Source organism: Phalacrocorax carbo, chromosome 14 (genome assembly GCF_963921805.1).
Source record: "Phalacrocorax carbo chromosome 14, bPhaCar2.1, whole genome shotgun sequence".
Taxonomy (NCBI): Eukaryota; Metazoa; Chordata; class Aves; order Suliformes; family Phalacrocoracidae; genus Phalacrocorax; species Phalacrocorax carbo.
Window position 1 is genome coordinate 3,857,509 of NC_087526.1, and position 16,112 is coordinate 3,873,620.

The 16,112-nt window shown below is 51.3% G+C and overlaps 1 protein-coding gene across 3 annotated transcripts in view; it reads right to left on the reverse strand.

Annotated features, from left to right (window-relative positions):
• PMEPA1 (prostate transmembrane protein, androgen induced 1) overlaps positions 1-16,112 on the reverse strand; it is a 48,427-nt gene that overhangs the window by 16,892 nt on the left and 15,423 nt on the right. For 2 of the 3 annotated variants that reach the window (XM_064465293.1, XM_064465292.1), the window contains exon 2: positions 14,184-14,222. The exons of the other annotated variant lie outside the window; for it this stretch is intronic. In XM_064465293.1, coding sequence (XP_064321363.1) covers positions 14,184-14,222 — 39 coding nt within the window. The remainder of the gene's footprint in view (positions 1-14,183; positions 14,223-16,112) is intronic. 3 annotated transcript variants of the gene reach the window in all.

Here is a 16,112-nt window from a genome sequence, read left to right on the forward strand (position 1 = left end):
GACCCGGCATTTGCTCCAACGGACCTGGGCCACCATCTTTGCACGAAACTTATTGCCAATGGGTAGGAAAAGACACTGCCCTAAACTAGAAGCGGTGTGTCTGAAAGTCAGACGTTCTCAGCACCCGCATCTCCAGCTGAAGGCAGTGACAAGGGCAGGGGCTTGGGCATCAGCAGGGTGTGGAGCAGGAGAGACACCCTTATCCATTCTGTCAGCTACTTGACAGCCCAACCCGCTCCCCTCCCCAGTCTCTGCTGGTATTTCGAAGCACCACAGCTTCAGCGCTGCCCAGAGGCACCATCAAGAACAAGGAGATGCACAAGGACAGTCCTTGACACGAACAGCTGAGAGCCTGCTGCTACCTTGCATGCCCCAATAATTAGGGCACAAAAGAGGTCCTAATCGCTTTTGGAAAGTGAAAGCTAAGGACACCCTGTACCGTCTTGCCTTGCACATGCCAACACGCTGCCTGTTGCGAGCGGAGAACCAGAAAGGTCAGGAGCTGACGTTACTGAACTGGCCTGCAGCAGGCCTGGACCAAAAGATGGGCCCACAGAGCTGGCCCAAGGTCTGCCTGGTCCCCAAGCACACCCACCTGGACTCAGTTTAGAGCAGGTTTTATGCCTGTCCCAAGAGCTTGCATTTGCGCCTGCCGGCTACGAGTGTACTTTCAAAGAGCAGGGGATAGACGTTATACCACAATTTGGGCACACTTTGGACCAGCATGTGGCTCTCTGGAAGGACCGGAGGGTCAAACTCAGCAGAATCGAGTCCAGCCAAAGTGTGGTTGTTATGCCAGACACTCATCAAAGCCTCTGTAAAAGGATGTGGGTTAAGCAATGTAGCCAAAGACTGGACCTCATGTTTTCTACTCAAGGCTAAAGAATGTGAATTTGAGAAGCACCATCTGAATCTAGTCACCCTTCAGAGCTACGACTTTAGGAGGGAATAAACTCACACCTCCTCAGCGAGCAGCTGTGGGGGCTTGGACTCTGCAGCACCCCATAGGGGAGGCAGCAGGGCCAGCACTGCGACTGCGTCCGACAGTCCTCACCCTCCCCTCCTCATACATAGGACATGGAGGAAAATACCCTGGCACAGCAGCAACACAACCCAGTGCGGGCAGCTCTGCCCTGGCCCTGCCTGGAAAGGGGACATATGCCCATTATGCTAAACATTACATTTGACCTGCTCTAATTTAAGCAAGAACCAAAACAGCTCCAGGCAACAGCTGGAATCCAAAGGCTGCCAGAGAGGGTGCAGCACCGAACACCGCCCCTGGTTTCCAGAGGCCATTTCACCCAACAGATGTTGAGCTCCACTTGTTAAAGAGACCAATGTTCTCCCTCTTAGAGACCATGGATGGGGAAGAAAATATGAAAGAACAGAGAACTTCAGATGGGAGATTACTCACCCTCCCCGCTCGCCTGTTAGGTCATCTTAGAAACAATCAGACCAGGCAAAGTCATTACTGCAATATTTGTGTATTAGCATTTATCTGCAACACGTATCTTCTAAATAATACCCCCATAAAACCACATACGAAGGGCCCATCAGATTGTCAACAATTTATATTTGTTTACAAGGCAGCACAGGAAGTACTGGAGAAAAAGAATATGATCTTGATATTGCCCCTGCTGGCACTGATAGCTGCCATCTCGAGGCTGGAGCTGCAGCAGCTACACCAAGGCATCAAAAGAGGGCAGGATCAGGCCCGTGACAACAGGCAGGGCGGCTGGGAAGAGCCCGCTGGATTTGGTCCTGCTTCATGCATCATCAGTACAGTTAACAGCTAAATTGCATTTCCAGATTCAGCATGGCCGGTCCTGATGTAGCAAGCAGAAATAATGCCGTGCGAGCTCTGATGGCAGGCTGCAAACAGGGCAGGAGGGCAGAGAGTAAGTGGGATTCGGAAAAGGAGCCAGTTTGAGAAAAAAAACATTGCTGGAAAATGGGCGATGGGGCCCCAAGAAGTCATGTTCACCGTGTCAATCCTCAGGCCATAACTCTTGTGTTTAACATCGTTTTCTTCGTTTGTCACCCTGGGTAATCAAGCATCACTTCCTCTGAGTCACTGGCAAACGATGGCCTCATCCTGCACCACCATCCCCTTTTTTTGTGTGTTTTAAGGGAAATGACCCCATTTCATGCTTATAGCCATAGAATTATCAGACTGGTCAGGCCTCAGAATATTTTTTAGCCTTTAAAACACAGTAACTGTCCCGATCACACTGCTGTGCCTGTTTTTCAGCTGACCTTCCCAAGCTAGCACGGCCACAGCAGCAGCTGCAGGGAGCGAGAGCTGCATTGAAAGGCCAGAAAGGCAGGACTGGCACGGCAGCACTCAGCTCTTACACGGAAAGTGCAAGCATGAGAGCTGGGCTCAGCAGCGCCTTCAGCTGGGGCATCTCCTGGCTCCGAGCAGGGACCTGCCAACTGGAGACTTGTTTAGAGAAACTCCTAAAGACATTAACCAGCTCCCTCAGAGCAATGAGAACAAGGTTCTTTGGGACACTTGGAGTCTCTAAAGTCTTGCATACACCAACCCCTCCCCTCCTCCTTGGTGCCCATTTCTCTCGCCCTCCCCTTTTCCAGGGTTTTATGCACAGTAAGCCTGATTCCAGTCTACTGAGACAACTGCAAGGAGTACATTGCTTTTGAAGATACTCCCAAGGGTAAGGATGGCTAAACTGGATTAGAAGAATAAAGTAATTCTGATTTTGCACTTAAAAGATAGGTAAATTTGCTTGCTCACTAGAAAATGTTGAGAAAGGCTCATGGCCCCCCACTAAGCTGAGAACAACCAGAACATCTCCTGCTCCCTGAGAGGTGGCACGATGGCATCAGGCTGGGACGACGTCTGGGGCAGGGGCGAGGGCAGCGTGTCACCTCGCCCCTTTGAGCACAAGCATCCAGAGAGGGATGCAGGAACAAGGGTTTACAGTCTGCGATCATAAATAGCGCAAACCAGAAAAATATCTGCCAAAGAACAAGTGAAAAAACACAGTACACAACATCCGGACCAAACCCTGCCAGCTGACCCTGAAAGACCAAAGAGGTTTTGTTTGTCAGGGGTATCTCTACAGCTAGTAAAAATAAGCACATTAATAAGTAAGTATTTTTGTATACCCTGGAAACACTCCTAATCAATATGTGGCTTGCTTCTGCAGAGGGTTTTTTTTCCTTCCACCCAGCAGAAACTCATGACAAAGGAAAGCGCATCTCATTTATGAACTTAGCTATAAATACTTTTGCTAACTGCCATTTAGGAATTTCATTTCCTGCTTGAGCAAGTCCTGTTGAAAGAGGCAATTACCAAATTTGTTTCTAGTTATAGAAATAGATGTTTGTTGCTGCCCACATCTGTTTCGACAGACAAATTGCCAGTCGCGGACGCTCCGAGGAGAGCAAGTGCTCCATCCAGGGAGGGCTTTGCCACCTCTCCAGAAAGCTAACAACAATTACAGGGACTGGATTTCCGATTCCAACTTCGTTTGAGCCCTGTCTCCCGCTGCAACGGAGCTGCTTCACGCTGCCGGCACCTGCAGCTTCAGTCAGCCGCAGCCGCCTGCACCGCATCACCCGACCGCGGCCGGCAGCGCCGTAGCCCGCTTCCTCCTCCTGCTGCTGCCGAGGCACTACGGAATATGCGTTTCATTAGTCACCAGGCCCATCAAAATGAGGCAACTTTCATTCTGCAGGTCACGAGGATCCAGTACGTTGCATTTGCTGTGCGCACAGAAAGGAAGGCGACAGCAAAGCGTTCTCCTTGCCTGCAAAGCAGTGAGATGGCACAGGCTTTCCTGCTCCGTATGGACCACCCTGCTGCAGAACCACCAGCAGCGATGGTGCACGGCACGGAGGTGGAGGCTTTTGGCTGTCATCAGCAGGGACCACAGCCTCTCCTGGCCAAATGCTGTATATACCAGGTTTTACCAGGTCTCCCTCCCTGGTGTCCTCCCTCTCCGCATCCCTCCACCCTGGCTGCCCTCTAGAAAGTTTCCATTTCCACTTACTCCTGGGGAAAACCATTCATCGGCCAATTCCCAGCATGCTCAACCGTGGCCCTGCCAGAGCCAGCCGGGGCTCAGGTGCCCCAGTGCCAGCACCCAACCCCCACACATCCTGCGGGACCAGCGCTCACGCAGGGGCACCCCGGGAGGGGCACGGGGACAAGCAGCAATGCCTGTGCCTCCCTGCCACAAGCACAACACCCATCGCTCGCACCCTGCGCCTGGCCCAGGGATGCAGCAGAGGTGCAGAGAAGCCATGAAACACCATGAGCTGTGCCCAGGGAACATCTGCTCCTCTGGCACTTCTCCTGTGTGAAGCAGCAGCTCATGCGAGCCAGCACAGCCCCGAGGAGCCCACCGGCACTCGGGAGCAGTGCTGGGGACCCCGCCGTGCCCCTGCCCCAAGGCCGGGTCACTGCAGCCTCCCCGGGGGCTCCGGGACACGCGCCTGCGGGCAGCAGTGCCGCACGGGCTGCCCCGACGAGCGGCTCGCAGACGGGTGTTGAAACACAGATTGAGCAAGTTGGCCAAAGCCACACAGGTCATGACACGGCTGTAACTGCGACCGGATTTCCTCAGCCCTGTCCAGGCCATTCGGCAGGACACCTCTCCCTCCTCTGCCTCTTCTTAAGCGCCCTTATCGTCTGTATCAGTTTGCAGCTTTTGCTTACAAAAGGAATGACCTTTCACAAGGTAAGTCGCTCCTATGGAACAAGGACAATCTTAAGTTACAGATATAATTATGCATTGCAGAAAAAAATTATGCAAAACACATGCAAATACTCAGACACGCACACTGTGCTTGGTCACTGCAATATTCATTTTCAGTTCTTGAACTGGTCTGAACACCACCAGATGGGAGCGAATGCACGTGCATTTCACAGAGATGTGAAAAAAATTTGTATTTATATATACACACATACACACACCAGAGTGAACGGGGGAGGCGAGTTAAAATGTGCCGAATCTGATAAAATTAAAGATAATAAATTTACTTCCACCTCAGCTCTAGCAACAGCCTAAGAATGGTTTTAACTCCTACAGCAGATATGCTGGAAGGTCCATATTTTCTTCTGGCATTGTGCGTTTGAGTTTTTAAGCACGCACAAAAAGAGAAGCTGTTCTCCCGTGTAAAACCCAGCAGCGCTTGCTCAGCGGAGACGGTTTTCAGAGCCACGAGCGGGGCTGGGTTCCCATGCCCTCCCCTCGCCCGGCCGTGGCGGGATGAGCCGCCCCATCCCAGTCCCCATCCCCTGGCACATCTGCGTCCCTCCTGCCCGCCCCATTGTCCCCAGCACCCCAGTCCCGTCCCCACACAGCCCCCAGACGACAGATTGATGACACAGGGCAGCGGTGAAGAGCCGACCCGCGAGGTCAGCCCTGACAATAGGTTTTGGGGGCGGTTGGAGGGAAGAGGCCATGGGGGCGAGGAGCCCCCCGGCTCACCCATCGCTTCCACAGAGGTGGTTTCTAGCCCGTCTTTTCAAGCCGCCTCCGCAGCACCCGCCACCTGCCCGCGGGGACGAGGATGCTCGGCGGCGGGTGGGTACCCCGGCCCCCGGGAGGAGGGCGGCAGCTGCCCTCGCGCCGGGCGGAGGGCGCCTTCGGGAGGACGGGGAAGGGGGGAAGAGCACAGAGGAGAGGATTATCCGTGGACACAGCTTGTCCCCTTTTCACTGCATTTAACAATAAAGCAGTAGCTATAGCAACGGGGTTAATTAATGCATCCGATTTGCATAACTAAAACTCTGAACCCATTCAAACCTTGCTGATATTTTCATTCTTAAACCTGGCCTGCAAGGCTGTGCTCTTATGGCAAGGGGAACCCAAACAAACAGAGCCATATGCATCTACTGCGATACTTGCGGAGATGCAGGTACACCCAGGGCATCGCGCAGCGCCAAACGGCGCACAAAGCCATCCCTCGGCTGCAGCTTCTGCAGCCTGACCTGCCCGTGGGGCTCCAAGAGCCATTTGCTCCACATACCTTTATTCCCCCAGAAAGCATTAGCATTTGCAAATAAGCATGGGGGGAAAATAATAGAAAAATGGGGGCTGAAGTGTCCTTCAAAAAATAAGATGGGGGAAAAAAGTGGTTTTCAGAGATGGAGGGAGTAAAGCACATTCCAAGACAGAGGGGCTAAGGAGATAGGCAATGTAAAGGTTTCAGACTATCGTATAACCAGAGGGGGAAATGTCTTCTCACCACAAACATGCATCTGCATGATGTCTAGACAGTCATAAAAAGGGCAATTAAAGTACTGCAGGCTGCACTAAGCTAATGTCTCCTCTCCCAGTCTAAACAGTTGAAACATACTGTACTAACTTCGAAGAAAAAAATATAGGATAGAAAAAGAAAGACAAGTTTGTAAGGAAAAATGTTTTGAAATTCAGTTTTAAATAAGCCAGTAAATTAATTCAACCTTGTCAAATCTTTGCCTTATAACATATCAAATATTCTGCCTGCGTCCTGTCTAGACTGCGATAACAAAGGGCATTTAAAGCCCTGCAAGATGCGCTGACAGAGTAGCCATTTAAAGATGCAGTATTGCTTTCTCCATCTAAAACGATTTGTCAGATAGAGTTAAAATGAAAATGATAAGTAATCACTCTGGTTCACAACCATTTCAAAAGAAAAAAACCACAAAAACCCCACAGCTCATAGATATAAATCCCACTAAAATCATTCCAATGTATCATTCCAGTGAGATTTGTCTGGCCTTTTTTTTTTTTTTTTAATGATAGTTGCCTTTTTTTTTTTGTTAATCTGAGATGTCACTAGCTCTCTGCAGCACATGCATTTCTGAATAGGAGTGTATTAAGTTTGAAAAAGCCAGCTTGACGTATTAATTGATTTATTGATATAAAATGATGACTCGCAGAGAGACTCTTATAACTCCAAGGGTTAACACTGAAAAAGAATTTTTAATTATTTATTTACTTAAAAGCAAAAGAATAAACTATCTCACATGAGAGAAACTGGCCAGTCTCCATTGCTGATAGAGTTCAGCCTGGGCAGTCACCATCCTCAGACACAAAAGTTAAAGCAAACTACGTGGGTGTGCACAGCATGCTTTTTTTTTTAACTGAGAAAGGACAGTTTTCTGGAAAAAGTAAAACCAGATATAATCCTGTCTAACACAAGAAACATTCTCCTCCCTTCCTGAGCTTTATCACCTGTTGGAGAGCCAAAATCTAAAAAAAACAACCCAAAAACAACCAAAAAACCCAACCCAACCAAACCATAAGCAAAAGAGCTGGTCTGGCTTAACAGGACAGCTAACGCTGCCCACGATGGGGCGAGCGTCCCACCTACAGCTACCCCACAGGCAGCCACTTTTACCAAAGCACAAGCCTGGCTTTTAAAGACAGTTTTGTTGTGACCAGATGCCCCTGGCGAGGGAGGCGGACCAGGGTGTGCCCAGTCCCGGGTCCAGCCGCACCACACAGGCACTTCTATGGGGGGTCGTTACCCCTGGAAGCTCAAAACCAGGTTGGCTGCAGGTCCTCTCTGCTCCTCACCCTATAGCATCCCACCACCACCTCGTTTGCACCTCCCTCTGTCTCCCCACCCTTCTTTCTTAATTATTATTTTAATAAGACTATTTCCAACTTCACTGTTCATTCTGCAATAGCCCAAGGGCTACAACTGTTCATTAGACAGAATTTCTGCTTTAATTGCACTGACACAGATGTGTAGGTTATCTGGAAGAAATTACTAAAACGAGCAGTAAAGAATGGGGCTGGATGCTTTTCTTCCCTTACGGAGAGTTTAATTTAACATTATTTCCCCCCGCACCCCATACAGGCAGCATCATTCGGTACACTGCGGGTTTGCAGAGGAATTAGCCCCAAATTGTCCCCGCTGCCACAGTGCACAAAGAGCAGGTTTGCACCCAGGGGCTGCAGACGCGGTGCTGGAGGGGCCCGACACCGCCCAACCCACCGGGCTCTGCAGCGCAGCCCCTCCACGGACGCAGGGAGCAAAGCTCCGCAGCCACCCTGCGCTCCCGGGAGAGCAACGGGTGGCTGATGCCCTGCCGCCGGCAGGACGGCCGATGTGCCCCCCGTGTGCCCCGGGCAGCGCAAGTCGGTGACATTCACCCAAGAGTGGAAGCATCCCAGGCCACCAACAAAGCTTTAAGGAAGAAGCTGAAGCCTTGACCTGACCATAAGTTGCGGGTTTTGCCGTAAGGGTAAAACAAGGTCCCGGTGAATGCTCGGCTGCCGTCACAGCTTCCAGCAACTCCAGAATCACGACCCCTCGCTAAGAAGTGGAAGCACCAAACCCCGGCGCGGGGTGGGGGAGGCAATGCCACCACTGCCCAACAGCTCGTGCCCATCCCCACAGCGGTACCGCTGGTGCTGGGACCAGGGTGGGAAACAGGCTCCCTCGGTCCCCCCTCACCCGCTGCAAAGAGGTAAATCACCAGACGCAGAAAAATGGCATCGCTTCTGCTCAACAGCATCCAGGCTTCGAACCCGCCACGGTTGTGCAGCTGTCAAATCAGCCATGGAGTTTACATGAACTTCCTCTGCAATTCATGTTGGCAAGAGCCAGACACATAATAGCCTTGGATTCACAGAGAAAGGGCTGCCAGTGTTATTACTATTTAAAACCTCTATCTGAGCTTCATACACTCATTCTTCACACATAATACACATGCACATACACACAGAATGCAAGCAGTGAGCCAGATCCAAAAGCATTTCACTTCACCAAGAGCACTGCCTAATAGCAATTTCAGGTTTTGGCTCACTGTTATTATTTAATAGATTTTAATTCAATAATAAAAAGTATGAACCTGCCAATTTTTTGTTATGTCTTCTTGCCAGGAAGGAAAAAAAAAAAGAAAAAAAAAAAAAAGAGAAGAGAAGAAGAAACCATGCAGGAAACTTGCTACCAGCTTACTTTTCCAACCATTCCCCACCCTTTACCTCCCGCCCCCCAGGCAAGGGGCTGCTCCCCTGGGCAGCAGCACAAAGGCACCCCCCAGGCCAGGGAAAGGCTGAAGCTGTGGGGGGACTCAGGGTGGGCTGGGGTGGGGGGGAACAAACAGGTGCACATCAAGGGCTCAAGTCCCATCTCTGAATATGTGTCTAAAAGCCATTAAAAATGTCTCCTTCAGCAAAACTCATCTTTGATTTAAAGGGAGGAAAAAAAAAATTTCAAAAATGCTTCATGCCAAGAAAGTCTGCATTAAAGGAAAAAAAACCTTTCCTTTGTTGCTAGGGGACTTATTTGCTTTGTATCTGCTGAAAACCTCTAAAATTCCACCTTTGTATTTTAACAAAACCCTGAGACTGAAGCATCTCATGTGCTAAAAATCAAGAGACAGAGCACATCGGTTCCATCCTTCATTTCTAAGTACTTTGCTCAGGCCTGACTTCGTTTTGTATCTTGGTCCTCGATGCTTTTTGGCAGTTTGCTCCAGACTTACTGGCAAGGGCTAAAAGGTTTCTATTTAGCTGGTGTCAGCTGAGCATCTGTGCCTGCAAGAACTGGAGTGGGGGTGATCCCGACTGCATTTCAAAAGCACATTTCTTTTTGGGAGCTGCCACAATAATTTTAAATCTAAGTGTGTTTGGGAAGCAGGGTGACTCCCTCCGGAGGGGTCCCCGCTGCAGTCCCCAGTGGAGCGCCTGATTCTGGGGAAGGATTCCTGACCAGCGGAGGGAAAAGGAGCTGGGAACGCTCCCTAACCTGTGACCCTGATAACAAAAGGCAGAGAAAGCGTCTAGACCTCCAGTCTGATGGGGAGTGAAGGCGAGTATTGTGCTGCCAGCACACAGGGGCTGCCTCAGACAAGGCAGGCACACAGGCGCTGCGGGACAGGAGCAGCGATGCAAACCCCAGCTGCAGGCAGCGACAGCCATCGCCCCCAAAACGCACCAGGTTATTGAGGGAGGGAGGCCACGCACAGCCCACCCTCCCTCGCCAGCGCAGGGTTTCGGGGCAGCTCCCAGTTCCCAGAGCAGCTGGCCCCAGTGGAGATGAAGGAGCTCATCGGATTTCCAGCCTGACTGGCCCTGGGTTTCCCTTTGCCTCCGTGTATTTCACACATACCAATCTCGCGCTCCCAAACGCAACCACCCCGCAACTCCAGCTCCGTGCAGATCACCAACAGGACAGAGCTTCCTTCCACAGAGCCTTTGTTTTCTGCCTTCCCTGTCTCAATTAAAAGGGGACAAACTGAGATGGTTTGCTCTCCACCAAGCCTAAAGATCAGCTCAACATTCAGAAAAGCTTAAGTCAAGTCCCAGCTCTACCACGTATTCCTTGTGTGACCCTGGACAAGCCCCTTGGCTTCTCAGTATTGCAGGTCCCCACATATAAAAATACAAATACCCTAAATAAATGCTAGAGCAGGTTACTGCCAGGCAACTGCACAAAGAAAAAACAAAAGACCTATTAAAAGCCCTCCTTCGCCTCTGCCAGAAAGAAAACACTATTACCCAGTACTTAAAAAGATGCATTAAAGGAAAGCGAGCAGCCGAGGGTTTAAGGACACCCCTGGCAGAGCAGCGAGGGGAAGCGCTGCCGGCCAGCCGCCCCCCAAGCACCCTCAGGACAAGGTTTTCCCCGAGGCGTTCCCATGCCCTTGGCCATGCCCTTGGCCATGCCCTGACCATGCCACCGCAGGCAGCTCCTGCTCCGAGCGCTCACACCAGACAGTGAGGCTGGTCCCACACCAGAATGCACCACTCTGTGGATCAGAACTTTTGGCAAAACAAAAATCAATAGTTTCACTCTTCCCGAAGGAAAAATACCTCTTAGAACCCAGGGTTTCTGCCAGAAGAGGTGCTCCAGCCCAGCTGCACAGACAGCGAAACCCACACGCGCAGAGGTGGTAGCGCTGGTGTGGTATCGCCCTGGGCATCCGCAGCACTCGCTGGCCGGGAGCACTGCTCCACGTGGGACCTGCAACCCTGGGTACACACAGCAGCCACCTCAGGCAGCTGCAGGACACCCTCCATCCTTCTGCCACCCCCAGGCTGGACCTTTGCAGTTATAACCTGAAGCCAAGCAAAACCAACCCCCAGCAGCTGAGATATCTTAAATAGCCACTAAAAGCCCACCTCCTTCTGACAAGAGGCAAATTATTAACAGCTGATGGTGAATACGCTGACTTCAGCGCAAGAGAGGAGTTTTATTACCCTGGTAGCCACCTAATGCCAATCCTTCACCAACACACCCTACCACATCCATACCTTTCTACCTGAAAAAAAGGTGAGGGACAAGGAGTTCCTTCTCCCCCTACCTCCATCACTTCCCACCCCATTTCCAAAACATCATCCCTCCTGCAGCAACTGCTTCCCCGGGTGCTCCGGGTCTCCAACGCTGCCTGCAGAGCTGGGAGCTGCAGCAGGATGCTGTGTGGGGGCAGCGGGGTGCGATGGCACGCACCCGCGGTCTCAGCAAGGTCCAGCCCAAAGTTCCTCGCAGCGTGGCACCTGCCATGGCAGCAGCTCATCTTGTGACAACTGCGTGTGATTTATTTTTGGTACACATGCACGAGGAGACTGAGAGATCCTACACTGGGTTTTTATCAGCAGTATGCAGCTATGGAAACAAACCCATTTAGACTAATATAACAAAATGCCCAAACCCACAACAATAAAGAACGATGCATATGAGCATTTTCACAGGGGAGCGTTGCAGCGAATACAGAGAGCGACCCAGCTTCTGGGAGATGGGAGGTCTGTGCGCCCACATGGACAGAATTCACTCAAACCTCTAAGAAATCAGTAGACACATTTTCACCTAGCTACATATTTTGCCTTGTGAATTTTGTTTTGTGCAAACCCTCCACCCTGCCCTTTGATTTTAAAGAGTTCAAGGACTGCAGATGAGTGGCTCCTCGGTGAGGGCATCTCCTCTTCACCGTCCGTAGCCATTCCCAGCCACCCCCTGTGAGAAGCGGGAGAGCCTGCAAAACCCAGCAGTAATTGCAGCACCCCTTTTTGCTCCCCACGGCGGGGACAGCAGCACCTGACCGTGCCCCGGGGCTCAGCTCTGGGCAGAGGCTGCGGCTCAGCCAAACTGATCCCCTCTCAGCAGGCGAGAGAGAGATCCGCAAGTGATTTACAGAAATTCAAGAGTCTGGCACCCACTCCGGAGACATCCAGGAGTTACCAGGAAGATGGTGGAGCAGTTTAAAAACCCAAGAAAAAAACCCAATGAAAGCCAAACCTCCCTTGAGTCAGTCTCGGGTGGCGCTCCTTGCCCAGGGTTTGTGTTTTGACCCGCCATGAGCAGGGCTTTAGCCCAGGCAGCACCGGGTGGGCACAGCCACCTCTCCCCAAGGGTCCCGGCTCCGCAGGCAGCACCAGGGTGCTCCAGGAGGAAGCGGCTGTTGGAGGTGGTGATGTCTGGCAATACTGGCCCAGGCTGTACCTGCAGCCAAGGACCCACACAACAAAGGGGAGGCAAAAAGCCGTCCGACAGAGGCAGCCACGTCCGACAGACCACGGTTTTCAGAAGCCCAGGGAGACTTTCTGGGCATTCACCGATGCCTGCAACGACAGCTCCTCACTCGGCGCGCAGTTAAGCTAGCAGCAAGACCGATGAAGTGTCCTACACCGTACTCCAAATGGTATCCATTCAGTAACATTAAAACCCCTCAAAGAATACAAAAGCATGGCAAAGGAGTAAGCAACTATAGACTGCAAGGAACAACCCTACAACAACAAAAAAGTTATATTTAATTTTCTATTATTTATATTCTAAGAAAATTGCATATTTTCACTTGCATCTTTGCCTCCCTCCATGAGGCACAAACATACACACAAAATGGGACAGGGAAGACCAGGGAAAGCAGGAAGAGCAGCACAGCTAGAACACATCCCCGCTCCCATGCTTTCCTAAATCACAGGACAAGAAAACAGGTGCAAGTTTTACAACAGTCGAGCAACAGCAAACACCTTTTGCTAGAGTGAAAATGCCCCAAGCTACGCTGCTCAGAGCAGCGTGACACAGGGGCTCCCTGTGCCTGCCCGGCTCATCCGCTGAAATCTGTCCTTTAAGGCATTAATATAAAATAAACATAAACAAATCATTGACTGCTGCAGGACAGTTTCCCTCCAGACTGGCGTGAGCGTCCCAGCTCCGGCTCTGCCCTCAGGCTCCTGCTGTTCACCTGCCTGATGTTGGTACCACGATAACGCTGCTGGTGGGATCAGTGGTGTCTTACAGCTTTCTTGCTTAAGCAATGACTATTTTGCTGTGCTACCAAATGGTGTATCAGGCTTGAAGTAACACAACTGAAATAATTCTCCTTTTTTTTTGGTCTTATTTCAGATTACGACTTTTACTAATAGATGCTTGATAAAAGCCTAATGAATGATTTTTTTGTAGGTATTATGAGCACGTTAAAGATCTGAACATGGTAAAAAGCCAAGGTCATAAGCTCTAGTGACCTCCCAGGCTCTCTAACAACTGATTAGCCATTTATTATAATTCACTGACCACTTGTTAACACTTTATTTAGTCGGTTCTTCCCCAGCAGGCTTGGGACACCACATTTGAGCAAACGCGCCTTACTTTTGAGGTACTCTCAAACTCAATTCTGAACTGAGAGAGACCCATAAATGTTACAACAATGTCTTCTTAAACCAGCAAAGGCTCTTTTGCCAGCAGGTTCAGCTCAAATCCAGCAGCCTGGTTCAACAGGGCTCCTGGTTTTGTCTGTGCTGAACACGGGCCGCTCCTGCCGCACTCGGCAGAAGTCCGACATGCCATGACTTAGAAAGATTCAGGTTGTCAAACTATCTTCACAAAACACAGTGAAAGGTTTTTTCCTCGATGTAATGCTGCTCATTAGTTTGCCAGAGTAACAGCAAATGGAAAAGTACTTGCACTTAAAAAGACATTCCGCTTTTGAAGACGTTTCTACACTGAACAGCAGAAGGAAAAATTCCCATCCAGGATCACCAAAGTGCAGCCAGCCGTTGGTAGACAAAAAACCCCAGGTTTGCACAGTCAGCCTCTGAAGACACAGCTGCATCCCCCTCACACCCCGCACAGCGGGTACCTGCCGCTCTCTGGGCAAGGCAACGTACCACCCATTTCGTCAAGCGAGTAACCAGGGTGTTTATAGTACAGCAACTGCAATCATGCAATCAGCCTTCATAATTAGATCTTGGCAACTCTTGAAATACTTCACTTACCCAGTTTACCTGGAAAGGTGCGACCTAAACATTCAGTGCCTGGAGACATTTGAAAGAAAAACAGAAAGCATCTGTCAGTGATGGGAGCCACCTCCGACCGGCTGCAACACACACCCCAGCTCCCCTCTTGGGGACTCATTCTCAAAGAGCCCCCCCGTAGCCAACCATGGTTGACGTCTGCACCCAAGCCTACCACCTCCGCAGTAGCCAGGAGTACCAGAAGCACTACAAGCCGCGTCTCACCACTCCTGGTAACGACCCCACGTGCTTTTCCCACACCAGTAGTTGCAGCACAAGGTCCCGTTCCTCTCCAGCCACGCCACTGCACGGGCTTCCCCAGAACCGCCCTCCTCCAGCACTCGCGGCCAACTCGCCCGATGACATGCCGAAGCCTTACGAAGGTTTGTGAAGTTTTGGGGATCACCTGGCCCGCCCCAGAGACCTTCCCACCACATCCCACAGCACCAGACCGCCTGTCGGCGGCCCCGGGCAGCACTGCGTGCCTCAAGGCACTGGTGAGCTACTGGTCGTGTGCCCCTCCTCTGCAAACACACGTAGCTCAGCCCCACGTGCTGCTGAGCCTGGGTGAAAGCTCAGGGTTTTCTGACACCCCATCCCCAGCGCTGGGGCAGAGCCTGTGCGGTGCTGGAGAGGAAGACCCACAGCAAAATCTTGCACAAAACCCCAGATGCAATGCCCTGCAGATGTATGTTCAAGTGAGGAACAAAGCAGCAAAAAGTTTGGAATAAAAGACAACTCATGACTTCTTTCTCACCCATCAGCGAGCGGCGCATTAGTATCTGCAAAACTGGTGGGCTGAGGGGAACTGGGTCCCCCCCCGACCCCACCAGCACCACCTCAGCGCCAGCGAGGCACGAGCCAGCGCAGGCTGGGTGAGCGCTCTGCGGTCCCGACGGGATTTCACCAGAGGAAAACTGCATACAGGACTTTTTTTTATGAAGCCCATAAGAACTGTCTGCCACTGATAATGGTTAATTGGTACTAATTAGTACCTGCCACAGACTGATGCCAAAGGAGTCCTACCGGCCTGTGAAAGTGGCCTTTAACCCGAGAGCAAGCCGAGGCTGCTGCACCTCGGTGCTCGCCCACCGCCCGCTCCTCACGCTGCTCCTGCCTCCGCTCCCGCCGCGGCTGCGAGTGCAGCAGAGCAGGCTGCGAGGTTCAAGGGGTTATATTAACACACCATTCCTCCCAAATAAAGCTTTTAAAAAGTTACTTTCCATGCACCTGAGAGGACAGGGATAAGCAACTTTTTCACCCCAGGAAAAGATTAAGGGTCAGAGGGTCTCTGTAAATTACTGCAGCAGCTAAATAACTTGGGATCTGCAGGGTCGGAGTCAGCTCACTGATTTTAAGTCAGGCTGATTTAGGGGAACGAGTTCAGATGTACTGCAAATCAATGCTTTGCACGCGGGAGGCATTCAAAAGCGACCGTGAGCCGTTGCCTGCATTCGCACGGGCAGCCGAGAGCCTCCGCACGCGTCTACGCCACCGCCGCCCCGCTGGAAGCGGCACCGGCATTGATCCTCCTCCTCCTCCACAGCCAACTCGCTGCAGAGCCCCGAAAAGGGGCGGGAGGCCTAAATGGGGTGGAAGGCTGAAAAGGAGTGAAAGGCCAAAAGAAGAGTGGAGGCCAAAAAAGGGGTTGGAGGCCAAGGGAAAAGTAGAGGCTGACAAAAGGCACAGGCCAAAAAAGGGTGGGAGTCCCAAAAGGAAAAGTAGAGGCTGAGAAAAAGGGTAGCCCAAAAGGGGTGGGAGGCCCAAAAGGGAAAAGCAGAGACTGAGAATAAGTGAAGGCCAAAAAGGGATGTGAGGCCAAAAACAAGTAGGAAGCCAAGGGAAAAGTAGAGGCTGAGAATAAGTGGAGACCAAAAATGGGTGGGAGGCCAAGGGAAAAACAGAGGTTGC